The sequence below is a fragment of the Ambystoma mexicanum genome, chromosome 7q (genome assembly GCF_040938575.1).
Source record: "Ambystoma mexicanum isolate Mex_15411 chromosome 7q, UKY_AmexF1_1, whole genome shotgun sequence".
In the NCBI taxonomy this organism is placed as follows: domain Eukaryota; kingdom Metazoa; phylum Chordata; class Amphibia; order Caudata; family Ambystomatidae; genus Ambystoma; species Ambystoma mexicanum.
The window spans coordinates 796,193,920-796,220,834 of record NC_090941.1 but is presented as its reverse complement, the minus strand read 5'-3'; the positions used below and the strand labels follow the sequence as shown (position 1 = coordinate 796,220,834).

Below are 26,915 nucleotides of genomic sequence, written 5' to 3'. Positions count from 1 at the left end.
TTGAAACATGTCAAAAACTTTGAAGACCTTAAAACAAATGATCTGCTACTGGTAGAGCCCTACCATAAAGACAAAAAGGCAAAGGCATTCTTACACACAAGTTCAGAAGCTAAAGGCAGACTCTCTAAAGAAAGCACAGAAGATCTCCTGAGAAAGGGGTAAATGATTTCTGAGATAAGAAGAGGGCAACCCGGAACGTTCTCAGAGATCAAAAACTCATTGCAGCAACACGACAAAATTCATTACAGGTCTAAAACTGAGTTTAATGACCGGAATTGGTTATCAACCCAAAGAACACACCCACCTCATCGATTGGACAACAGAGAAAAGAAAACAAATAGAGTCTCAACTATTAGGAAATCTATAGAAAGAGACTCACATAGAGCCAGAGAAAGACAAGAAGACCGAGTGCACACCAAGAGAAGGACTCTGCCGTCCCCGGAAAAAAGGACAGGAAAAAATTGTCTGATAGAGTTGTAAACTCACCAGCACCCAAAATCAACCTATCCACTTTTGCACCAATTGAACATCTACTGGCATGGCTTTCGAAAACGTCCTTTGGGCAAACAAGGAAATAGCAACAAACTCCGTCTTCTATCAAGACGGATTTCAGCAAAGTAGAGGCGAGCTTAAAAGAACAAAGACTGTTACATGACTTTCAGCCACGAACACTTAAACTGATGTCTTGGAACACCAGGGGCTTTAACCATCTTACTAAACCTGGAGCAATAAATCTCGGAGCTTTTGACATCATCACTCTTCAAGAGACATGGCTTATCACCTCCCCGACCATCGATGGCTTTACAGTTGTAACTTCCCCGGCTAAAAAAGGGCGTCTGGGCCGCCCATCACCTGGGCTTCTTGTGGCAGTCAGATCTGGTTCAGGCCTCTCAATTCAGAAGAAGCTGGCGGCAACTCAATTCTATCTAGCAGTTTCAATAAAGTGGGGTCAATTAGACAGGAAGAATCAAACCTTAACCTCCCATGTGATTACTGTTATTACAGTCTACTGGAACCCTCAAGTCATTTCGGACAGGCTTTTCATTGAATCCATTGAAGGAGAGATAGACAACATAATAACAACTCAAAACAACCCACTAATAATTTTAAGTGGAGATCTAAATGCCAAATGCCCGATTGATCCCTCAAGAGGCATTTAATCTCGTTCGATAAGCCTGGTGGAATCTCGTGGTCAGAAATGGGAACTACTGATGGCTTCTAGAAACCTTTGCAACATCGACCACTCACTCCCGCAGACGGCCTACGTCCCAACCTGGGAAAGGGGCACCCAGGAAGGGACGATAGACTATATATATGTCTCAGAGGAGATGCTTCGACGAATTACATCTTTTGAGGTTTTAAGGACTGAGGCGAGTGATCACAATATCCTGCAAATCGTATGGCCCACTGTGGGATGTTTTTATCCACGCATCCAAGCCCTACCTCAAAACTGAAATTGGGGGCTCGTGCCGGACGTTTGGATTAGATCTATCACTTGTGCAAATTAATACAGCATGCCAGCTGACCAGATACACATATCCGGTCGGAGCACACGCTGTGTTACGCTGTAAAGCACTTCTCAAAGGAACGCTCTAAGAAAAAGGTCTGTTTTGCAAAAATAAAATACAAACTTCTGTAAGTCAGGACAGAGACCAATCTCTAGAATGACGACCTTAGTAGACATGAAAATAGCCAGAGAGCACTTCTTACAAAAGTTATTTGTGAGAGGTGAGTGGACTCACCAGGACCAAACAGTCTGGTTGCAGGCCATCACACCCCAAATCACGGAAACAGGGTCAGATATATGGAGAGACCAGGGTCCCTTACATGTGGCCCTGAGTGAACTATATATGTCCTCTAAGGCCAAGGATGAGCACAACAAGATTGCCAGGGTAGCGGCATATTTATATTTACATATGGGAGCCATGCAGGACAAATGTGCTGAAGGCCAAGATCTGGCGAGTAGGCAACTGCTGGCATTACAGAAGGCCCAATCTGAGCTGGACTCTTCTGAGCAGAGGCTGCTCAGGAGCCAGGAGTCAGAAAATGACAGTAGGCAGTATATCATTAAAATAAAAGAGGACAGGGATATACTGCAACAGGAAAAGGCTGACCAGGATACTAGATTTCTGGCCCTGCAGAAGGAGCACCGAGACAGTTTGGACTCCTTACTGCAGAGCCAGAAAAAGCTGGAGCAACAATTAGACTTTAACAGGGCATGCACGGAGCAGGTAGCCACCCTGCAAAGTCATCTAGATAGAGTGAAGGTAGAGAGCAACAAGCTGATTTCGAAAGACCTGGATACCCAGGCAGAGTTTGATGAAGAACGCCAGAAAGCTGGTGCCTTTCAAAGGCAGAGGGACGACCTGGCGGCACAAATGCAGGCTCTTAGTCAGGAAAGAGACGCCTTAGGCCAGGAAGTCTGCCATTTAAAAAGAAAAATGGAAGAAAATCACCTGGCCCACCAGGGACTGGGTGACCTCCAAAAAGAACACCAGAACTTGTTAGAGCACACCAGGAGGGTGGAGGATGCTCTAGCAAGAAAGGAGCAGGCCAATAGGGACACAGCTCAGGAGGTAACCCTCCTGCAGCAAAGACTGGCCCAGTGCTCCAGGACCAATCAGGAAACACAGAGAGAGAATGAGGCTCTCTGCCAGCACAATGATAGGCTCCAGCAACAGGTAGCGATGCAGGAGAGACTGATAGAGTCTAGTAAGGCCTTAACTGAGGAACTGAAGGCACAAATGCAGGCTCTTGCATTGCAACAGGGAGCAGGGGCGGATAGAGATGAGGTTCACTGGGAAAGGGAAGCTCCGGAGCATAACCTCAGGAGCCCTAGTACCAGAGGCCCTCATACCTCTCAGTCACTGGACTCTGCCACCCCCATATTCCCTGGCGCACATGAGCACCGGGCCACAGGGATGGCAGACTACTATCCAGACAAAAGTATGGGGCTCATAGGCCAGTACCACCCAGGTATGGAGGGGCGGGCATCCGGGTATGGGCACCCCAGCACAGTGCAATTTAATGGGGAACCCCAGGAGAGTAGGCCCATTAAGGGCATCCTGAAAACCTCTGCCCAGTTAGGTCAGTGGGGGGGGTACCCATCAAATCCTGGCAGCAAGGAGGAATCTGAAGACTCCTCTGAACTGCGCAGGACACAGGAGACCAGGTCCCCACATTCGGCCAGCCATTCCCAGGCTCGCAGAATCCGGGAAAACCTGGAAGAGCAGACAGGAACCTCTGGGAGCAGTGCCTCTGAGTCAGAGGATGAATGGACAAGGGTTACCCGAACCAAAAAGGCCAATAAGGCGAGAAGGGCCTTGCTTAAGGACCCCTTAAAGCAGATTAAGGCGATCAGGAGCGTCATCACGCCTTACCATAAGAACGCTAAGTATTCTGTTTGGGAGCACTTAGAGTTGTTTGAGCAAATGATGGAGACTTTCCATTTGAAGGACAGCCAAAGCTGTATTCAATATGTAAAGTGGACCTTCTCCCCGGAATACTCCAGTTTCTTTGCGGGGCTGGAGGACCAAAATCATTTAAGATGGTCCACCTATAAGGCGGCCATCTTGAAACATTTTTCCATTCCTAGAAATCCTCAAGAAGCTCGCAAGGCAGCCTACAATTTACAATGTGGGGAGGATCAGGCCCCACAAGAATTTGTGCAGGAGTTAAAGCGTGCTTTTGCGCAGACCACCAGAAGGGTGCGCACAGACAGTAGAGAATTCATTAATACATTTTTTCATGCCTTGCCCAAATACATAATGACCCAGCTCGTGAGGGATTTTCACGAGAAAAGATCTTTAGACTGGGTCATTGAACAGGCTACCCGGATCTATGAGGTGCAGAAACCGGTAGATAGCAAAAGTAATGCCCAGAAAAACCCCAAAGCCAACAGCACCCCTGCTGCTGCCAAGGTGGCAGAGGTAAAGGTCACCCCCGTTTTGGATTTGGAGATGGGGGGGCCTAAAAACCTACCTGCACCTAATAATGCTAGGCCCAGGAGGTCCTCGGGCCAGTCACAGGCAGAGAGTGAAAGAGGTAGTCCCCCCAATGGGGTCCCTCGCTCTCCTGATTATGTAAGTCCCCGTTACAAGGGAAATCGACCCATCCTGGGTTATGTGTGGACTCCTCCAGCCCAAGGGGGGGGATCCAGCCAAGCACCTAACCCAGGGAACTTCCCTCCCAACTTCCCACAGGAGGGCAGAAATTCTCCAAATCCTGGGCAGAACTTTTTCCCCAGGTATCCACCCAATTTCCAACCCCAAAATCATCCATCCTTCTTTCCCCAATTCCCTGAGCCCAGACAACCTAATCCGGGAGAGGGGAGGCCAAGGGTGGAGGGGTACCCAAATCTTCCCAATCCGGGGTACTACCAAAGAAGGGATAGCTACCCTTCCCGGGATCAGCCCAGGGGAGAAAACAGGGCCCCGTATCAGCCTGAGCGGGTTTCCCAGTTAGAGCGCCAGGTTCAAAACATGGCACGGGATCTGGGTCACATACTGAGGGCGCAGCAGAACCCTCAGAACGGCATGCCGGCGCAGAACGCACCCAACTCTGGACCTGGTGCCCCAGAACAATGACGGGGGCAGCACCCCGATAACTCACCGGTTCCCAGGGAGGAGGCACAAGGGGAAGGGGGGTGTAAAGCCTTGGAGGAAGCTTCCGTCCTCACTTGTAAACAGCCCCTGGAAACCCAGGAACCGGAAACAAAATCTCTTGCCCCTGAAAGTCTGCCTCCTAAGGAGCAGAGGGGGGGTAGGAGAAACAAAAGACCCAAACAGACTCAGTTTGAGGAGGAGGTACAGATCTTCCAATTTGAGGGAGAGGGATCCTCAGAGGATCCTGGGAAAAGGATCTTCTCCTTCAGAGAGGGGGGGACTCCTCCCAAAGAAAAATGGGTCCCTAGGGATGCAAATCCAGACTGGGGAGATGTGGAGACTGAGCTACCGCCGCCCACCATCTCATCCCAGAACCAACAGCAAGAAAATCCCCTGGTTCAAACCCATCCTGGTGACTGCCTCCAAAAAGGGGGGGGCGGCCCGGAACCGGAGCCAGGGGAACCCACAATGGCTCTGATCTCCAGTTGCCAAATTTTTCTTTCAGATTCCCAAGGCTCTCCACAGAATTCCGCCCAAATCTCTTCGCTAGCGATGTCCAAAACCAGAAAGCTAGCCCACCAGTTGTCCAAAAATGTGCATTATCTGTGCCCCCTTGAGGAGAAGGAGGGAAGATATTATGCCCCGGTACAAGTACAGGGGCAGGGTACAATTTTGGCACTGGTGGACACTGGATCTCAAGCTACCCTTCTGTCCAGAAGGGCCTTTGACGAACTGAATGCAGGAAGGGGAGGGAATTACCAAATTCCTCTCACCTCTCTTCCTGGACAACTGCAGAACTTTGACGGGAAGGAAATTCCCGTCGAGGGGACGGCAGACTTGGACATTAAAATTGGGCGACACAAGTTGAAACATCCGGTCATAGTTGTGACTCCAGGGGGCACCCCTTGTTTACTAGGGAATGACCTCCTCAGAAGGTTGTCACCCCTAATAGATTGCGTAAACAAGGTCCTCTGGACCCAGACTAGCCAACCAATAAAATTAAAACAGAGTGTCAACCATGTTAGTTTAAACGGCACCTGCCACATGGTTGAACAAAAATCTGACCAAGTAGAATTTCACTTCCAGAATAGCCAAATTCCAGACGTGACAGTAATAGCAGTAGGACAACAGACTGGTGATGGGGGGTCCTCTCTATTTCTGAAAATCAACCTCCCTTCCAGTCTAAAGTGGTACTCCACGCTGGAAGGAAACACCCTGAAATTCTATACTAATCCACAATCAGAAACTCCCACTCCTATAGTCCAGAAAGATGTGAAATCAGCTCAAAGCCTGGCTGAGATTCAGCAAATTGGAGAGCAGTTGTTCATCCCTGTTCAGTTAAATGATGGGAAGGACTCTGTTCTCGCTCGAGTGTGTGTGAACAACGGTAAGAGCTTCATCAGCGAAGCCATGTTCCGCCAACTCCCAAAAGATCCAGCCATTCCCACATTCAAACTGATAGACAAATGGGAAATGGACCTGGAAGCACCTAATTCCAAACATCTCCTGCCAAGCATGTGTATGCTCAAAATCTCCATGGGCAACAAGAGCATAGTCCACAATTGTTGGGTCGTGCGAGACGTCCCTGCCACCTTTTACTTAGGCAGTGACATTCTCAATCGCTTTGCCATTAGTTTGGACCTAATAAACTTCAAAGCTTGGTCCCGATTAGCGGATAATCCCATGGGCTTTGATGATCCAGAAAAAGCATTTAGGTCAGCTCAATTGCTACCTTATGCAGTTGAAATTCAGATTAAAGAGGAAGTCACCATACCAGAAAGGACTCGACAATTCTCCCTGGAAGTGAAAGCTAAAAGAGGACAACATTTGAAAAACCCTGATGCTTACATACATCTAAATGCTTCTCTCCAACAGCAAGGGTTGGGGGTAAACCCAACTCCATTAGTCAACATAGAACATGACACCATTCCAATAGAGGTGGATAACAGCGACTTAAAGAGTATTACTCTAGCCGCAGGCACCATTATTGGAATGGCGGTTGATGACCGACATTTTTCCATCGACTTAGTAAATGAACTGTTAGGACTAATCCCCAAGGACTGTTTTGACAGTGACAGTGATGACAATACAACACCAGACAGGATTTTTACCCGGCATGGGGGGAACTTCCTGGTGTACACTTCCTGCCCCTATGGTAAGGAAGATGTGACTTGTGACTTCAGGAGGGATGAGGTGATTTTCCAGGTCCATGAAGGCTGCCTTTCCCACCTGAAGCCTCCGGTCCAAATCAGCACTCTGACCAGGGACTTCTCCACCCAGCTGGAGGAGGCCGCGGAGATAGCCAAACCAGAAGTCTTTCCAGGCTTCAGGCAGATGGTGGAAGAGAGAGTCAACCTAGCTGACGCCTGTGTGACTCTGGAACAAAAGCAAAAGTTGAAACAAGTTTTCTTGGATTTCCAAGATCTCTTTGCGGTAGACTCATATGACTGTGGCCGCACCGACATCCACACAACAACAATCCCCACGGACCCTGGCATGACTCCTGTGTTTGTGAAGCAATATCGCTTGCCTCTCGCATCAATGGAGTCCCTTACTGAAATAATTAAGAACCTTGAGTCCCGGGGAATAATCCGTCCAGTCCACAGCACCTTCAATAATCCGGTGCTGGGAATATTGAAGCCAAACGGCCAGTGGAGACTCTGTGCTGACCTCAGGGAGCTCAACAAACGGGTCCATACTTCCCGATGGCCTCTGCCCTACATTGACCAAGGGCTGGCCCAGATCCAGGGGTCACAGGTATTCACAGCAATAGACCTGACCAATGGATACTGGACCGTGCCTGTCAGCAGGGAGGACCAATACAAACTGGCTTTTACCTTTGGGGGCCAGCAGTACACATGGACCCGGACTCCCTTCGGATACCTCAACTCCGGCAATGAATTCAACATTTTCCTACATAAGGCCATGCCCGACCTGGGTGCGAGGGGTAACCTGGCTTATGTAGATGATGTCCTCATCAAAAGTTCATCTGTGGAGGAACACATAGCGGAGATCCGTTATGTTCTGACGCAGTTGAGGGCCGCCGGAGCAAAACTTTCCTTTCAGAAAGCACAGTGGTGTAGAACCCGTGTTAATTTCTTGGGGCATGAGATTACTCATCAGGGCCTCTGTCCCCAGGAAAAGAAAGTGGAAGCACTTCAGAAACTGAAAGACCCCACAACTCTGCGGGAACTAAGGAGCCTCCTTGGACTGACTAATTACAGCAGAAAGTTCATTGAGGGCTACGCAGAGATCACCAGACCCCTGATTCATCTCCTGAAGGGGGGGGTCAAGTGGGAATGGGGTCCAGAACAAGCCGAGGCAGTAAGACAACTCAAGAGAAGCCTCTCACAAGCGCCTTGCCTAGCTTACCCTGTCAGAAACAAGGAGTTCTTCCTGGAGACGGGGTTCTCTAATACGTGCTTGACGGCAGTATTATACCAAAAGCATGACAAGGTCAATAAAGTAATCTCTTATGCGAGCAAAACTTTATCCTCTGTGGAGGAAAAATTCAACGATTGTGAGAAGGCACTCCTGGCAACGGTGTGGGCATTGAAGAATTACCGCCCGTTTATCCAGGGGGAACACATCATAGTGGAGACTCCACACCAGCCTCTGCAATATCTCCAAAGTGACAGAATCCGGGCGGGAAATGTGAGTAATTCCCGAATTACTTCCTGGATTCTGTCAATGCAAGGCTTTCCTGTGGAGGTCAGATATGGCCAAAACAAGAAGAGTCCCCTCGCGCAAGGTCTGGCTGACTTGCATGATTGTGCCAGAGAAAACTGTCTCGAGGACGAAAGTCTAAAACTCAAGGACAACATGGAGGCATACCTTAATTCCCCACACAAAGTCTTTGAAGAGGACAAGTGTGAGGGAATGCCCACTGTCTATGTGGATGGATGCTCGTACCATGTTGACAACAACGGGGAGAAAGAACTGGTGGCCGGCGTAGGGAATGCATGGGTGAATGAGTCCCCAGAACCCTCCGCTGGATACAAAATTGGTCCCCGAAGTAGTCAGGTGGCAGAATTGATGGCTGTGCATCAAGCCATCCTCACTGCTGTCCAGCATCAACTCCACGAACTGGTCATAATCACAGATTCGGATTATGTACGGAACGGGTTCGTGGAGCACCTGGTTAATTGGAAAACCAGAGGCATGTTATGTGCTAATAACAAACCCTTGAAACATGGGAAGTTGATCCAAAACATTGATGATCTGGTCACCTCGAATGAGATGACCATCTATTGGAAAAAGATCAAGGGTCATTCCAAAGTAGAGGGACCAGACAAAACTGGAAATGACTTAGCTGATCAGCTGGCCAAAACCGGGGCCATCCAAGGGGATCTAATTGAGATTGAGTCCCTGTTGGGGGAAGTCCAGGTCACTGCCATCACTAGGTCCCAGACAAATGCTCACAATGATCTTTCAATTGCACAATGGAGCAAGGAGACCCCTGATGCGGATTTGATTACCGCTCAGAAGGGGGATCCAATAATTGGTAAATTTTACCAACACATTGAGGACCCTGAGAACTTTCCCCTGACGGATACCGATTACACTGGGAAAGAGGACCTTAGGGTGTTGATGAAATGTCCAAAAATGTTCCGAATCCAAGACGGTTTGTTGGTAAGGAAATCCAAAGCTGGCCACGATCAGTGGGTGGTTCCTACCTCATTCCGAAGCCTGATGTTAAGTCACGCCCATGATGCGGCCACCGCCGGTCATAGGGGGTTTCACACAACACTGGAAATCTTAAGAGAGGTTGCATACTGGCCACACATGGGGCAGGACCTCGACCAATACTTGAAGGGGTGTCTTGTTTGTGCACAATTTCAGCCATCATCCCTCACGCACCGTGCGCCTCTCCAAAAGAGGGGGATGACACTGCCATGGTCAGATTTACAAATCGACTTTGTAGGCCCCGTGATTCGCTCTGCTAGGGGGAATAAGTACATGTTGACTGTGACATGCTTGTTTACCAAGTGGGTGGAATGTCTCCCAGCCCCAAATTGCAAGGCAGAAACTGCAGCTGCCTTGATGATTAACCACATCTTTTCCCGTTTTGGTCTACCGCAAAGGATTGAGTCAGACAGGGGTAGCCACTTCACCAGTGAAGTGATGACAAGGATGTGGGAGATACTGGGGGTCAAAAGGAAGTTACATATTGCTTACAGGCCAGCTTCTTCTGGAGCAGTGGAACGCTACAACCGGACAATTGTGAGCATCTTAAAAAAGTTTGTGGCAGATTCTGGGTCAAGTTGGGATATCCGATTACCTCTGGTCCTAATGGCCATCAGATCTACCCCTTCATCTGCAACCAAAATGTCACCATTTGAATTGATGACTGGGCGCAAGATGGTGCTTCCGCAGCATTTGCTCTATAGGACCCAAGAGCAGACACTAATAAATGCCTCCACTACTCATGAGTATGTGGAGAATTTAAGGAAACACCTCCAACATGCTTTTGCTTACGCTCAGCGGAATCTAGAAAGATCGGCTGATAGCATGAAGACCCACTATGACCTGAAGACTTCCAGGAAGGAATATCAGGTAGGGGACCGGGTCTATCTATACAACTTCCAAAGAAACCAGGCAAAACAGCGGAAATTTTTGCCTACGTGGAAGGGACCCTTTGAGATCATCGACAAGATCTCCCCTGTGTCCTACAAAATCCACATCCCCAAAGGTCCTTTGGCAGAGGGGGAAGACAAGTGGGTCCACATAAACCAGTTGAAATGTTGCCATCCCAGGCACACTCTGCAACAACTGGAGGAATCCTCTGGAATCCTAGCGGGTACTGTCTCAGACTAATTCAGTTCCAACCATAAAACATACAACATCTAGTCTCTAAAATATTGTGATTTGCATGAAACTGTCTCTTAGTTATACTGTTTTTTTTTCTAAATAAGAATGTAATGTTTCGTTATGATGAAATGCATATGCTGCCCCACTATCTCAACAGTGGTGGAAAATGTCTATGAATAGGTATTGCCGCTCTTCCTTTGTCGTCCTAGGAGAAAGAAAACCTGGAGACGGGACAAGGAGGACGATCCGGAGACCGGGAGCAGAGACGCAACGGGCCCGGGGTACCGCCCAATCTTCCCATCAGGACCGGCGAGGAGAACCGATCGATCAGTACCGGATGGAGGAAAAGATGCTGAACTGTGCCATCTATTGGAAGAAGATGAGGAAACATCCCAGGTCTTGCGAGTCCCATTAGTGAAATAGAATGGCCATCGCAAGAGGGGGGCTTGTGGGATGTTTTTATCCACGCATCCAAGCCCTACCTCAAAACTGTGCAGTATTGACATGGAAAACATCATGATGGCCAGAGCTTCCCAGAAAATGCACAGGGAAATGCATGAAGAATAGGCTGCCACTCATTTTTGCCGATGTTATGGGCACAGAAGGACGCTGCCTAAAACCACCATTGGACTACCCACACAGTAGTCTGAAACCATTGGGAGTGGCAATGCTGATTGCCAAAAGCAAACCCATAACTGTTGGGAATTCATTTTCTTAAATCCCAAAAAGGGGTGCAGTACCAGTACTCACCACTATCCAAAAGCCGGCGTTTTAAAACAACACCAGATTTTACTTTTTGTAGAAAACTGAATAAATGAACCCAAAACATGCCAAAGAAAGACATTTTAAGAGGTGGATCCAATGTAAAGTTATATTCTGAAGTGACTTGAAGGTTTATAACAAGACTGGCTGAGCTGTGGATTTCAGCAGTTTAAGTAAATTTGGACTGAAAGACACTACAAATCTAAATGTTTAAAAGAAATGAGTGACCTACTTTGAGTGTCACATAGGTTGCAATTGTTTAAATGTCATAGTTTTAAACTAAGAATCAGCATCCTAGCTGCATATGTAAAAAAATGTCTTGACTTAAACTGGGGAACAGAAATGACATGTAGTTAAAAACTGGCTTAAAGAGATTCCAATTTTGCCTGGCAACTACCCCCCATCAGGAGTGAAACTTGAGTCACAGCTGTGTTCCCAGGCCTATCTGCCTTTTGCTGGCCACACTAAGGATATGCCATCTCTCTGATAATTGAATTAAGGGGAGCCCCCACAGAATACAGGAGCTCTGAACAAAGCCCTGTCCTGACCCAGGCAGATGGTTTATTGCAGATGTCGTAAATGTAGCTTCCTCCTGGAAGGACAAAGGAGGGGCACTGCCTGTGAGAGCAAGCTGGCTTGGCAGAACTGGAAAAACCAGAAATTCAACCTTGTGCTGGAAGAAAACCACACCCCTTTGGGGCCAGAACATAACTCTAAAAAGATGAATAACTCATAGTACGGACTTGTGAAAATTATTTAAATGACACCATAATTCTTGTGATTTTTCTGCCCACATTTTAAGAGGTTTTTAGAACCGGTGGCATGTTCAGGGGGGTTTTAGCGGAAAAGAGGATATTACTCAAAATGTGTGCATGTGAAAAATCTGACACTTCATCAACTAATGTCCATACTCCTTGCGCACATGTGTGTAAATTTGGGTTAATGTCCGATATTGCAAACCAGTTAAAAAGTGCAAAATATTGCCATTTCTGAATGCAAGCCCCCAGGAAGAGCAGAGTTGGAACAGGGGATACCTCCTGTGATATGTGATGGGTGCATATAATTTCAAACCACTGTGTAGCTATGAAATATGTATTTGGTTCAAATCTAGATTTGTGTGCAAGTTGACAGGAGGAGTGGACTTTCTGCAGGCTGTAAAATGACATCACTCTGACACAACTTAGTTCCCCAATCAGGGGAGAAATGAAAGCTTGGCCAATGATAAGTGGAGAGGGGCTGGCTAGTGATGCTGCTCACACACACCCATTTTAAAAACACATAAAAGCAGAGAGACAGGACAGATAGGGACCTTCAAATCCATTTGCAGCTGGAAGCTCTGCCGGGAAAATCCATACTTTACCTCCATCAACTTTCAGAGACCCAGACCAGACCAGCAGAGTAGAGCTGACCTGTTAGCAGAACCAGAGAGAGAGCTGACCCAGATCACTGTGAAGTGCAGAGACCAGAGTCCAGTCTAAAACCTGACCAGATCCGTGGCGAGGCCCATTTCACTCAAGAATATAGTGTGAGTACCTAGAAAACTGTGCAGAACCAATCTCTTAGTTAAAATAATATAATCCAAGCTATTTTAATCTAAGTAGAACTGCCTCCTAACTGTCACCTGTCATTTGTAAAGCTGTCACCTGTGATTTGCTAGTTGCAAACTGCACTTGTCTTTGTGAACTTTAAAATTTCAATCTGAAAAACGACCTTTATTCAATCGCTCATATCTCCGCGACCGTTTGTGCTAGAGACTTGCAGTAACTTTCATCTGGAAGCTGAGATCCGAGGCTTTCTTAGGACCCCAAATCGATAGTGATAGTCCTTGTAGTTCCTCTGTAATCGCGCTCGGCGCATTCGCGAATTTTGCCGCGATTTGCAAATTTCTTCACGTGTAAAAATCTGCTGCTGCTTGCCTTCCATTTGCCAGAAATTCGTTTAACCTGCTAATTATCCCTGAATCATTGCTAGTGTGAGCCTGGACTAATATTAACTAGATACCACTCACCCTGAACCTCTAGAGGGAATTAAAAGCATTTTAACATATTTTCACTCCATTGCCAGCACATATCAAAGCATTTTGCCTGTGTTTTCAACTTCTGTAGTCTAAGTTGCTGGGTGAACTGAATTACATTTGAATTGCATTTCTGAGAATTGTGTGCCTTCCTTCCATTTCCCTGCATTGCATAAAAGGGGGGGTGAATTGTCCAAGAAAGTGATTACATTGTCTTTTGCTGAAATCCTATCAAGTTATTTTCTGTACTGCATTTCATTCCACATTGCATCCATTGGAAACCATAAAAGTATTGTTGCTATCTTATCCATTTCATGTCAACTCCTTAGTGATTATCAAGAAGTGTGCTAGTGCCAGATTCTCCGTTGTTAATCTTTATCATATCAGATTAAGTGTGCTATTCAATTATTAATTTATTCTAAAGTGTGATATATATACCTATTGTTTAAACTATCAATTAAACCTTTTAACTTGCAAAACAGAACTACTTCTTGGCTCAGTGGGGTCAGGAGGATTCCAAGAGAGGGGTGTTATATAGGGGTAGTCATCCAGAACGCATGAACTGGACATAAAGATATATCAATAAGGGTTTTCATTCAGTATTATAGACTAGGCGTTGACTTAGCTGTAGTGTTGAATTGAATCCTCTTACACCACGGGTGGCGAAGGCAAAACGACAATGCCAGAAACCGCCTAAGACTTACCGCCAACCGAATAGAGGAACTGTCCAGAAACTACAAAAGCCATTGCCTACGGAGAAACGAGCCTTCAAAATCTACTCACTCACCGAATGAAGTCCTGAAGAGATTCCCAGACAAGTTGTTAAGATCCATCTTCTTGCGCTCTCGCCTTAACTTACTACCGACAAATGAAATAAGGGCCATTAGAGGTCTATCTCAAACAAACCTCTGTCGACTGTGTGGAACGGAGCGGGAGCCAGAAACAATAAAGCATCTACTTTTGCATTGCCCTGAAACAGTAAAGTGGAGAAGAGCTTACTTGAGATCGCTGATCGCCCCAAATATCTTGTATGAAGAAAATGTCTGGTGGAATCGATTGATGAGTGGATCGAGAACAACTTGGGCCCTAGCAACTGCCAAAATACTAAAGAACGCCCTTGAGTCTTGTTTACACAAATCAGAGGGCCAGACAATGCCAACTTCAATCCACTGACAGGTCCAAGTTGAAGTACAATATACCCAGACCTCCAACCTATGAGGGTAACTGCAAAGCAAAAATTTCAAACTTCAAATCAAACCTGAGAAGAAAGAAATAGAAAAGAAACTTTGACAGACTATTCGTCTCGTTTTTTGCAAAATCATTGAATTGATAGAAGCAAAAATAAAAAAAAAATAAAAATTAAAAAAAAAGAAATGGATCTATGGTCCAGACCTTGAGAAACAGTCGTTAATAGACAGTATCTGTGTTTCCTCCTTACAGGCATCGAGAGACAGCTGTGCCTAGCACGAATACTTCCTGGGCACCATGCAATACAATTACCACAACTCTTTTCCAATATGGCCGCCTGCATAGATGGAGGACGTGTAACCAAATGTAGGAACCATGCCCCTGTGACAAACGCAGAACCACTTTTCAGTTCGCGCTCGCCTGGAGTCTGTGTTTTCCAGCTAGGATTGAGCAAACCAGTAAGTGACCGATGATCCAGCACCCGATCACGGCAAGGTAAGTGTCTGCTTGACTGAACACAGGCACGCCTCTTTACAACCAATTCCCTTGGGATCCCCTTTTCTCTCATTTCGGAACAACAAAACGCTCTATGGAAGAAATAGGAATGGAATGCTCATAGTCTCGCTGTTCATCCCCCCTTTCCCCAAACCAACAAACTGCTGGCTACAGGTTGGTGAATTTGAGAGTTGCAAACCCTGAATAGACACTAATAAAGCATTAAGAATATGAACCATTTTCACTTAAGCATTCTAGCAAGCAGCAAGTAGACTGAGAATACTGAATTGTACATTCACCCCCCCCTTTACCCCCCTCCATTACTGCCCCCCCCCCCCCGTTTTACCCAGCAGCAGAGTATGGGGCTAGCCATTAAGCAATTAGGTCATGCCTTTCAACGATAAGACACATTCGAAAGTTGATTTCTTTTAACAATGTAACCGCTACTCTGTTAAACACAGACACTGTTAAGCCATTTGGGAACTTACACCCAGCTTTCTGCACTTCTTGTCCCCCTACAGAGAATGGATGGGCTTGCCTGATCTGTTAAGTACAGATGCATGCAGGAATCGGAATTGCCATCTATAAATCACCGGTCCTGAAGAAGATGGCATAAAGTATACCCGCCATTGAAAACTGTCAACCATCTGGTCATGAGGGGCCTCATGAATATCATGATATACCAGACAATGAAGGGGGATACGACAAAAAAGTGTAAGTTAACTCACGTGTAGTGAGCCTTTTAGGTGTTCCGAACGTATGGGACCTTTAAGACAATAACCAAGTATGAGCACAACCAATCTTGTTAGGTACAATTGACCCCTACGGGTGAATAAAATAACACAAAGTCTCAAGGATCAAAAACCTCTATCCAATTAGGTATCCAGACAGGATCTAATATCCAGTCCTGCCTGCAAAATAATCGATGGGTTGTTCTCTGTTTTTTTAAGTACAGGAGATTTGACATATGTAATCTAATTAGTAGTGACGAGGGAACGTTTCTTCTCCCACTATCCCTATTAGATAGGCGGCGCACCAGCCATAACCTAGGGCAAGGCACTCCTGTTAGGGTCAGAGTGTTCTTCTACTAGGGATAGCCAGGACACTGTTTCTATCTGTTCTTTTGACGCATGCAACAGTAAAGTCTATACTAATCTGTTCACCCAAGGAACCGTTTATGTTGTGTTAAAAAGACTGTTACTTTAACGGTTAGGGAAGGTAATTTTGGTCCATTTAAGGTAAAAACCGCACCCTGTTGTTGCATTATCGAAAGCATTTAGGCCAGTGTCATAAGGCATGATGGTGTAAGTGCTGGAGTATCTGTATGGGGTGAGGAAGGGAGAGGCAGAATCGTAAATTATAATTCATTAATTATACAAATGAATGAAAATCCATTGAGGAATAAAATGAATGCAATGAATGTTCACGTATAGAGAATGCACATACGTGAACCCCCTTTTGAACTTACCACTGGAAATCAGGGTTTCTATTTCTGCTATAACTTCTTCAGAGTTAGTGCAACATTACATACAATTGATATCAAAACTACCTTTAGCAGGAGTTGTACAAGGGTGCAACTTGTCATATGTTATTTATATGTCTGGTGTTTGGTTTGCGCTATCAAGCCATTTTCATTGAGTGCTTTATTTGTAGCACACCCTAAGCTACTATGATCATTATATTAAACAGAAAAGTCTGTACAGCGTATCATTGGTAACTCATTTACCAGACAGAACTGGGGATACAAATGTTTGGTTGTTTGAAATTAGTCAAATATTAAACCCAATCGTCACTTAAAATACTTACCATTCACCTCTTCTGCTGCATCTATTTTGCCTGAAATGCCCGCAAACTCATCTTCAATATTTTTTGGATAGTCGCTTTCCATTCTCTTCTCAGTTTCATCATAGCTTTGATTCAGAGAAAACAATTGCAATCATTATTCAAGCATTTCATAATAAAGATGTATAATCGAAACAGCCTTTCCTTCAATTAATGAAAGTTCATATGGGAATTCCCTTTTGATCTCATGCATCAATACAGGTTGCAAATCAAAGTACCATTTCTTTTTCTGGTAATCTGTGTGTTTACACATATTTGAATACAAAAAAGTATACATGCTTATGCAACAGATACCAAAGTATATTTCTTTGTTTAGTGAAACACAATGTATAGAATATGCCAGAAATTAAAATATCTGATTCTTCAGGTGACAACCCTCTGGATTTACAAACTTTGATTGACAAAAACATTACAAATCGAATAACACCCTGTGGTGTTTCACTAACTACATGTGAACTATATCAAGATAATTGTTAAATATGGTCCTTTAAAAACATGCAGGGCCTCATTACACGGAATGCGGTAAGGGCTTACCGTTACCGGTAAGGGTACCGGTAAGATTCCCCATTCCCATTTGAGCCCTATAGGAGCTAGAGGGGCTCAAATGGGAAAGGGGAAGTGCAATGGTGAATGGGGAATTACCGCCCCCACACACCTTGGAATGTGGCGGTAATTCCACCATTCACCATGGGGGACTCAGTACGGTAGCGGCGGCAACCATGGCGCTAATAGCGCCATGATTACCGCCTACAGTGTAATGATGCCCGCAGACACAGGATCTACAAAACTTAAATGTGACTGCATCTTTTCATAGCATGTCTTTTACTACACAAAAGTTATCATATCTAGATTTAGGTATACATCTAATTCCAGAAAGGTCCGCTTTTTATAATACCTCAAACATAACTTCACCACCTTTCTGCTTTCACCAACATGGAAAAAGCTTAATGGCACATGTGCCATCTGGATTTTTAAACATTGCAATATTGTTGTGAGAATCTTGTGTTGTAGGTCGAAGCCAGAGTGTATTTGATTATCAGACACCTTGGTATCAGGTTATCCCTTTTGCATGTCCTTAGAAAGAAAAGGTTGATGTTGATGTTGAGCTATGCTTGTTTTTTCAAAGTTTCTTCAGCTGCATGCATTGCACTCTGAGAGGTTTAGCTGGGTGTCTGCAAAATATATGCAGATTGAGAAAGGAAAGGCATACTTTTGGGCTGCTCCCAGAAAGGCATTGGAGGATGGAGCAGTGTCAGTCATGACGTGTGCAAATATATTGAAGGCTAGTAGGTTTTACGAAGATACAGTTCTGTGTACTTCCCAACTGAGCTTGTTGCCACCATGCCCATCTATGAGCAGTCCCTGGCTTCTGGGAAGCGTGTTGGACACAGCTTTAAACGTGCTGGAAGAGATTGGGTAAGAGTGAGTATGGCAGCAGACTACTGTCACAGAGAAGCTGGCGTGGCTGTGGGTGTTATGTTTTGCTATGTTGAATTATAAAGCGCACCACTGTTGTGTTCAGATATTGGTTTTGTTGCATGATTAGAGAGGGGTGTGCGGTGTGAATATTTTGGTGGTTTGTTTCACTAGCCCTCTGAGCGTGTGTAGTATGCAAGAATTGTGTGGGGTTGATTAGTTGGCTTTAGGTGATTTCTGGATGTTGAGTAGTGCTATTGTCAGTTTTCCATTCTGTATTGCCCCATGTTTGCTTTGGTCCAGGAGTGTGGTTTCTATTCAGAGGTTGTTGATCGATCTTAACTCTCTTGCTGGTTGGTAACAGGTGATTTTAGCTTGGAGGATGTCAACTTGTTGTCCTTGATGTAATTTATGAGCAATGCAGAGGGCTTTGAAGTTAATGTGTTTCTTTACTGGCAGTTAGTGTAGACTTCTCAGGGCCAGTGTGATGTGGTCTCTTCTATCTAGTCTCAGGAGTAGTTTTGCTGCAGTATTTTGGATGCATTGTAGTTTTTATGTAAGGCGTTCTTGCATTCCATAATAGAAACTAGTATGGACTATTCCTGATAATACCAAGGAGATAATGGCAAGAGTTCTCTGTGGGAAATTGAAGTAAGAGAGGACCTCTCCCTTTTTTGCTATCACATTGACTTATGGTTCCAAAGAGAGGGCGTTGTCCATGAGAATTCCCAGATTTGTTATCACTGTCAATGTCTACGTTTGGGCTTCCATGCTTGGTAGCCAGGTTAGGTATGCCTATGTTGTATTGTCTGGATAGGTCAATCAGGTGTCAGTGAAGAGCCATAGAAAAATAGAAAACCTGTAGGGAAAATGAAATCTATTTGTTGTGACACCTGCTTCTCTGTGGGTGTTAATCATGGACTGTAGCTCTTTGGGATATTCACTAATTAACCACAATGTCTGTTCACACCATCTTCCAGTGTATTGAAAATCTGCATGCATCTGTTCTGTGTTAAAGTTACCTTTCAGCACTGCAACTTTAATGTTCACCAATGGGCATCTCCTTTGTTCATCTTCCAACACTTTGTCTGTGGAGATTGTCCCACTTATGTAGTTGTTGGTCAGTTCCCAATATGTAGTAGCATTGAGTGCATTTATGTGGACTACCAAAGATTGGGCCTCTTTAACAGTTCGATGCAAAGCAGTAAGAAGTATAGTAATGTTATCCCACATATGACTATGGATCCCCATTTATAGGTATGGGGAAAACCACCTGTTCTATTTCATGTGGTAATTTTGCATGGGGATGAACATCTACATCGAATAGCACATGCTCTAAATCTATTAGAAATTCATTCCATCCGAGATATGCCCTGCTTCTTCCTGGCCGCATATGGCAACCCCAATGGACACAGTGCTATGTAGCTGCCATCGCTAAGTATTCCCATTCCACATTGTTTGTGAAAGAATACACTGCCACCTCCAAGATGGCCACCCTGTTAGAGCATACTACTGAAACCAAGATGGCCACTAAGTAGGACCATGCTACACAACCCAAGATGGCCACCGACTTCCAGTCTCAGCTGGCAGTCGTTATCAGCAAGCAGTCAATATTAAAGCAGGACACAAGCAAGAAGCAGTGTCTTGAAATGCAGAACCTCAGATGCCATTTGAGAATCATAGGTATTTAGCCTTCCTTTAGCTTTCTTATCTGGATAGACCACTTTCCTAACTGATCGTTACTAAGCCATTTATGTGTTTGCCTGAAACCCTGGACCCTTGACCCTAGACCCTTTTTCTAAAACTGGAACTCAGCTTACATACCTTTTCAAGATACCCATGTGGTTTGAGCTCCAAGACTGCAGATTAAGGTCTCGTCTCGGGAGGTTAGCTCAGGGGTAACACGCTCGCCTTGGAAGCAAGAGGACACAGAGCAACACAGGTTCAATCCCTGGGTCCGCGCTTAGAAACCTCTGGGTATTAAGCGCATTATAAATAACCCATTACAATTAGAATAAGGTGATTATTGTTATACTGGGGAAGGGAGAAGGAACGCCCTAATTGACCATTATTACAGACACTAATTGGTTGTTATTGTTTCCACTACAGCTCCTGTTTCGAGGTACCAGGATGTCTACCTGAAGCATCTGTTATGTCGCTTTCGTTTTTGGTAATCATAGTCGCCTCCTCTGTCTCATTGCTGAACAGTGAATAGTCTCTGACATCCAAATTAGGAGTAGGGCCTTCTTCATGACTCCCAGGAGGTTGTTGCTGTTTGCAAAATCACAGTTCTGACAAAATCCATGCTGTCAAACATATGAATACCAACTGGTATAACATAAGGCTATCACAATTCTAAATACACTTCTGAATGACATCAAGTAACATATTCAGGATCTGATACCTGATAACCCAGTATCCAGTACACTCCACATGCTCCGCAAGATACATAAACAACACCTCTCTGGACACTCAATCATCTCTGCATCAGGAACTCTAACTGAGTATATCTTTGGCTGGTATGAGAGCATATTGAAGCCACTTATATGAGAGACCTCCAGCTACATCCACAACACTGAGCTTCTGAACAGACTGGATGCTATAGGCTGCTTCACAAGGAGCATATTCCTAGAAACCATGGATGTGGAGCAACTCTGCACTAACATTCTCCACATCAATGGAACAAAGGGATGCAAGAATGCTCTCAGCAATCACAACACGCTTGCTCACCCTATAGCCAAATGCTTAGAATTAATGTTAAACTACAAATATTTCACCTTTGGTACTGACACTTATCTCCAAATAATGGTAATGGTCATGGATACTCAGATGACACTGCCAATCTATTCATGCCACAACTACACAACTAGAGAGTGATATCCTTGCCACCTGCTAATGTAAACCACTAGCTTACCTGTGCTACATTGATGATATCCTCCTGATTGGGGCTGATGGGAAACCAAATCTTAAAAGTGAAAGTGACAGTTCTTCCCTGTCCATTGATGCTCTGCCGCCCTTGACCCGGAAGTAGGCACGACCTGCATTTGATCTGACTTAGCCACTGAGCTAAGAACCTCATTCTGTCCCGACATAATAGCAATAGATGATCTGGCAAGGACGTGTGATGTCCAAATAGAAATGCCTGCAGTCTTTCTACAGTGTTTGTGAACAAAAGCTCCAGTACTCACGCGGAGTGGCACGCGGAGTTGGATCGCTGAGGTGCGAGCAGTCAACTGCAGTCCCTCTCTGCTTTCCTGCCTGCCGGCAGTCTTTCTACAGTGTTTGTGAACAAAAGCTCCAGTACTCACGCGGAGCGGCACGCGGAGTTGGCTCGCTGAGGTGCGAGCAGTCAACTGCAGTCTACTGAGGCTAGGAGGTAAGGAGGTATGGACCCACAAATGGACCCCTTGCTCCCTAGACCTGAAGTTGCCATGGACAATTCTGTACTTTCTCTTCCCCACCCCCAAGTGAAAAGTCCACCTGGCAGGGTACTTAGAAGCAAATATCTCCGCCTAGAAAAGCAGAAAGACACTCGCAAACGTTACATGGCAAGACAAAACCGGGGAAGTAATGTCAGTTCTGATATTATTCCACCGAAAAAAATGACATCTTCGCCCTCTCTGGCGTCCTCCACCCAAATAGCTTCCTGTCACTTTGAGGAAGCGAGTTGCAAGGTCGTGAGTGCCCAGAACGTACTAAATGACACTTTCCCCGATGCTCTGGAGGATCCATCGGATGAAAATTCGGAGGACAATTCAACAAACACGTCCCTTGCATTATCCCACTCTGCCTCTGCATCTCTCCATTTCGAGTCCTCCGCCCCCCTTTCACACAGGCGCCCCCCCCAGCCGTCTCTGAACACACTTGGAGGCCAACCTGTTTTGGACTTGCGGGGGGAGGGTTGTTGTCCTGTATGGGATCCATCGCTGGAGGTCGGGAGCGCGTCTTTTTCCTCGATCCCTCCATTGTCGGCTGCACGCGCCCAGCAGGCCTCCGCCGCGGTTAGTGAGGTTGAGCCTAGCGGAGTCGAAGGACCCCGTGAGGCCAATCTCAGCTTGCGGGCCGCCGTGCCGCCAGCTGGCATCTTCCGTGGCTCCTCTTCTCCTCTTTCTCTGTGGTCAGGTCACGGAGCCCCATCGGAGGGAGTGGCGAGCTGTGGCGGGCCCCCAGAGGATCAGGGCCAGCCCAGCCGCCAGACATCCACACAGGCGGAAGTTCATGCTTGTCAACCACCACGAGTGCCAATGGTTGACAGTGTAGACGCAGAGCTTCCCTCTGCCGCCACATCGTGGCCAAGCCAAACAGCAAGAAAATTAGCTGATTCCACTTCTGCTGCCATCAGTTCTTGTGAAAATGGGTCTACGGATGTAACCCAGGAGCGACAAATTGCTGCAAATCCATCAAACGCTTTGGCCAGCAACGCCATCGCCCAGAAGAGAGACATTGCAATGGCTCTATTGAAAAAAAGAGCACTATCAAGGAAGATCGTAAAGGATCTGGGGGAGCCCTTGGATCACGGCACCCAACAACTCAAAAGAGCTACCCACCAGAAACTAAAAAAGGTGACTCAGTGAAATCAACTTTCCAGAATCTCCCGACATCACACACTTTTAAAGAGGTTTTTTTCAAGCAATCAAAGAAGATACCAGAAACAGATACTGAACTCTCCGATGCAGAAATGCTTGACGTTCCGCTGGAAGTCCCTTTAGAGCCAACAGAAAAGGCAAAAAAAACAGTGGACAATGACCATAGTGTAACTGAGGCCCCAGGCCATCAGGAAAACATCCCATGCTCTAGCAGCCGGGGAGATATGGACGCACAAGGTAACGCGGCCTATTCTTACCGAAAAGATGCACGAATATTGGCAACAAATTTGCTTGACGAAGACGTACCAGCGCATCGTCCCGAAAAAAGGTGGATTGGGCAACAATTTATTAATACCATCAACTATTACTCCTCCAACGTTCGGAACGGACCAAAGTAGGCCATCCCCGCCTACACTGGCCCAACCGGACGTAAGGAACAAGTCTCTCCCCAAAGTGACTCAGCCGGTGCTGGCATCATATGGCCAAAAAACAATTCTATCTGACTATCCATCTGGAAGACCGTCATTATATAACGATATACCAAAAGACACCTCAACACCGGCGAGAAATAGAAGACCCAGCTACATGGTTGGAAACCTACCTAAAGACATGCCATCAAAAAATCCGGACCTGGTTACAATTATGTCTGCCATAACAGTGGGTCTCGCACCATTTGTAAAACTATACAAATCAATTAACGACTCAATGAAAGATTTGTTAACCCTGGTTTCGGCTTTAAATGCCAAAGTAACCTTCTTGGAAGGGTTCATCACCGCTATAACCCAACAAAACGCTGAGAAAGAAAGCCAATGGGATTCCAAAATCACCCGGCTTGAGACTTTAATCACCACACTAAGCAATGCAAGTAGGCCTGGAGAAAACAACCTAAACCTCCAGTCAGAACGCCCCCCTTGTCAAATCCAAAGGACTATCAATCAAAAGGTGAAAAGGTAAACCAAACCGTGAGAAACCAGCGACCAAACTCTACGTCACGACACGAGAAAACAAGCAAAGAAGCTCTAAAAGTGCCACTAATCTTCATGATTCCTAAACCAACTGTTTCAACTCATGAAAAAATGACAACCACTTATGTGGCCCCTCAAGCTCCAGTATGTCATAATTCAAAATTTGAACAAACCATAATCAAACTCGATAATTCTCGGCCAATTGAGGCAGGGTCTTTGGGAAATTCATCACTCCTAGATTTTACTGTTCACCTGAACGAAGAGGAAACTAACCTAGAGACAAACTCAAATGACGTAGAAAAACCTCTGATTCTGAACACAACCAAGTTCTCAGAAACAAATAGAACAAAAGACACCACTTGTAAGGGGGGTGAAAAAGAAGCAACCGACCTACCCTCTAAAGAACGCAATGTTCCACCAGAACAACACGATAATGTCCCTCAAATGACAAAAACTGGAAACTGTGGGACCAAGGACTGCACAGGGAAAACGCCCCGATTGGATTCCAAGGCAATTTCCAACCGGGTCTACAAAATGCAACAACTTGCACCCAGGAAAAACTTTCTAGACTTGAACAGAAAGACGGTTTTGAAAATCCTAACCAATATACCAGCATTGAAATCTTTGAAATCGGCGGATCTTGCATTGGTGGAACCATATCATAGAGATGGGAAGGCTAAAACCTATCTCTACGTCAAAAATCCCATGGACTTAAACTTTAAAGAAGATGTGACTGCGTCGTTGAAACAAATGGGTTTCTCGCTAGTTGAAATCCCTGTGTCTGAACTAACCGCAAAGATCCCTCCCTCTTTAAACAGCTCAGCGGAAAAGCAAACATCATCCCAATACTGAAGACCATCCTGTAGGTAGAAGAAGAGTGGCCTTCAGGGAGAAACCTGACCCCAGCCGTGGGAGATTTAGATCGAGACTCCATTCATCCAATACTAACACAAACTATCGAAAAGTTCAACACGAAGTCAAATGGAGCTCAAATCCCAGAAGGGAAAAAAATCGCAGACATCCGGATTCTATTGACGAAAGTGCTGATTGGGCTCACAATAAAAAACGGGAACCGGCAGCGCCTTGGAGGTGGTTGAAAAAGGTGTTAAATCCAAACCCCCAAAATTAACAACTAAAAGATTCAGCGACGTCTACTGTAGCTCTACAACCTGAATGTCCTCCAAAGAAAAGGAGTATCATGTGTTCTTGGAACACGAGGGGCCACGACCATTTGACAAAGCCAGACGCATTTGACTTGAGCCACTTTGACATTATTTGTCTCCAGGAGACGTGGCTAATGGAAACTCCAGTCCTTGATGGATACGAAACATACATCTCTCTAGCGGTGAAAGGTTTGTTTGGAAGACCCTCTTCAGGCCTTCTAACTGCAATTAAAATTGGATCGGGTATTTCCATTAAAAAGAAAGTGGCCGAATCATACGGTATGTTAGCTCTTTTAGCTGAGTGGTTCCATACAGAGACTGCACCAAGGAATAAAGTGAAATCTAACCTCGCCATCATTAATGTGTATTGGAATCCGCAGAGAATAAGCAACACGGAATTTTGCGACAACATCGTGGAAACCATAGACGATTTCACTACTGAATTGGCAACTGACCACATTATAATCTGTGGCGACTTAAACGCTAGAGTCGATCAACCTCCTTCTACCCTCTATCTCTGCCCCTCCGCTGTGAGAGGCGCGCTATGGTCTGATTTCATGGACACAAGAAAATTCTACAACGTTGCATCAGCTCGAAGCCAGCTCCCACGGATTCCAACTTGGGAACGAGCGGAAACGTCAGCAACGCTGGATCACATTTTTATTTCATATTCTCTTCTCCCTTGTGTTGACTTTTTTGAGGTATACAGAACTAAATCCAGTGACCATAACCTTTTGACAATGACTCTCGAGTCAGAAACCACTTCTAAGCAAGTCTACCCATTCGAGGTGGAGGTAGCACGGAAGTTGTCGCAAATTCAACTCACAGCGACCAACATCAAGGAAATCGCCAAGAAATTTGATGCACTAAGCAAAAGCACGATGGACCCACCAAACAGACCCTTGTACATTCCCTTGTTTCTGCCACACAGGAAAGAAAAAGGAATCTGTACCCGACCTAAAGGGAAAGGTGTACACGAGTATGACATCGAACTGGTTATGAAACGAAAACAAGTGCGTAAACTGAATCGCTTAGCCAGAGTCTCCAACAAACTTGAGCAAAAAGCCATCGCCAAAGCGGTAACCAGATCATATAGATCCTGGCTGAGACAGCATAAAGGAACAATGTACCAAAATGACTTGGAGCAAATGCTGAAGACATTAACATCGAAAAATCCTAGAGAATTCTGGGCTTTGATCAAAGATAAAAACGACGAGACAAACAATCAATTGTCTAATGCTGTATCGGAACAGGCGTGGATAACCTTCTTCTCATCACAATTTGCTCCTATACCACAAACTGCCAGTAATTACACATGTGATATAACATTGTCGTGGGAAGATCTGGCAGATCACGATGAAATCTTGGCAACAATCCTGAAATTAAAAACTTCTAGGGCACCTGGTCCAGATGGTTTAACCAACGTAGACCTAAAACAACATCCTGAGGATTGGGCCGCCCTAATCACAAAAATCTTCAAGCAATGTATGATTACTAGGCAAATACCTAAAACATGGACTGCGGCAGTTATAGTACCTATTTTCAAAAAGGGCAACAGAGAAAACCCGGCAAACTATCGCCCTCCTCGACATCATGGGCAAGATCTTTGCTACCCTGTTACTAACCAGGCTTCACAAATGGGCGAGATGTGCGCCCTGTCTGGACAAATTTCAAATGGGCTTTGATAAGAACGCAAGCACCAGCATCAACATCCTGATTCTGAACATCATAAAAGAAAATGTTAAGAATGGTGCTCCAGTAGTTTACATTGCGTTCATAGACTTAACACAAGCATTTGACAAGGTCAGCCGCCAAAAGCTGTGGGCGAAATTAACAAAGTGGAACTGCCCTGCAAAAATTTTAGGCCCGGTGATCGCACTACACACGGACACCAAACTCAGAGTTCGTCTAAACCAGCAAGGGATGTTATCGGACCAATTTCCATCAGAGCGTGGCGTGAAGCAGGGATGCCTGCTCGCTCCGGCCCTATTCATTGCCTTTATGGGAGACTTCCAGTGTACACAACCAGCGGTCAGAGCCTTCCCGCCCAAACTGGGCAACACCGTAAT

General features: G+C 45.5%; 1 protein-coding gene across 1 annotated transcript in view; it reads right to left on the bottom strand.

Moving 5' to 3' along the window:
• Positions 1-26,915, bottom strand: part of LOC138528549 (matrix metalloproteinase-20-like) — a 229,028-nt gene that overhangs the window by 23,424 nt on the left and 178,689 nt on the right. Inside the window, exon 9 of the mRNA XM_069640311.1 lies at positions 16,681-16,784. Coding sequence (XP_069496412.1) covers positions 16,681-16,784 — 104 coding nt within the window. The remainder of the gene's footprint in view (positions 1-16,680; positions 16,785-26,915) is intronic.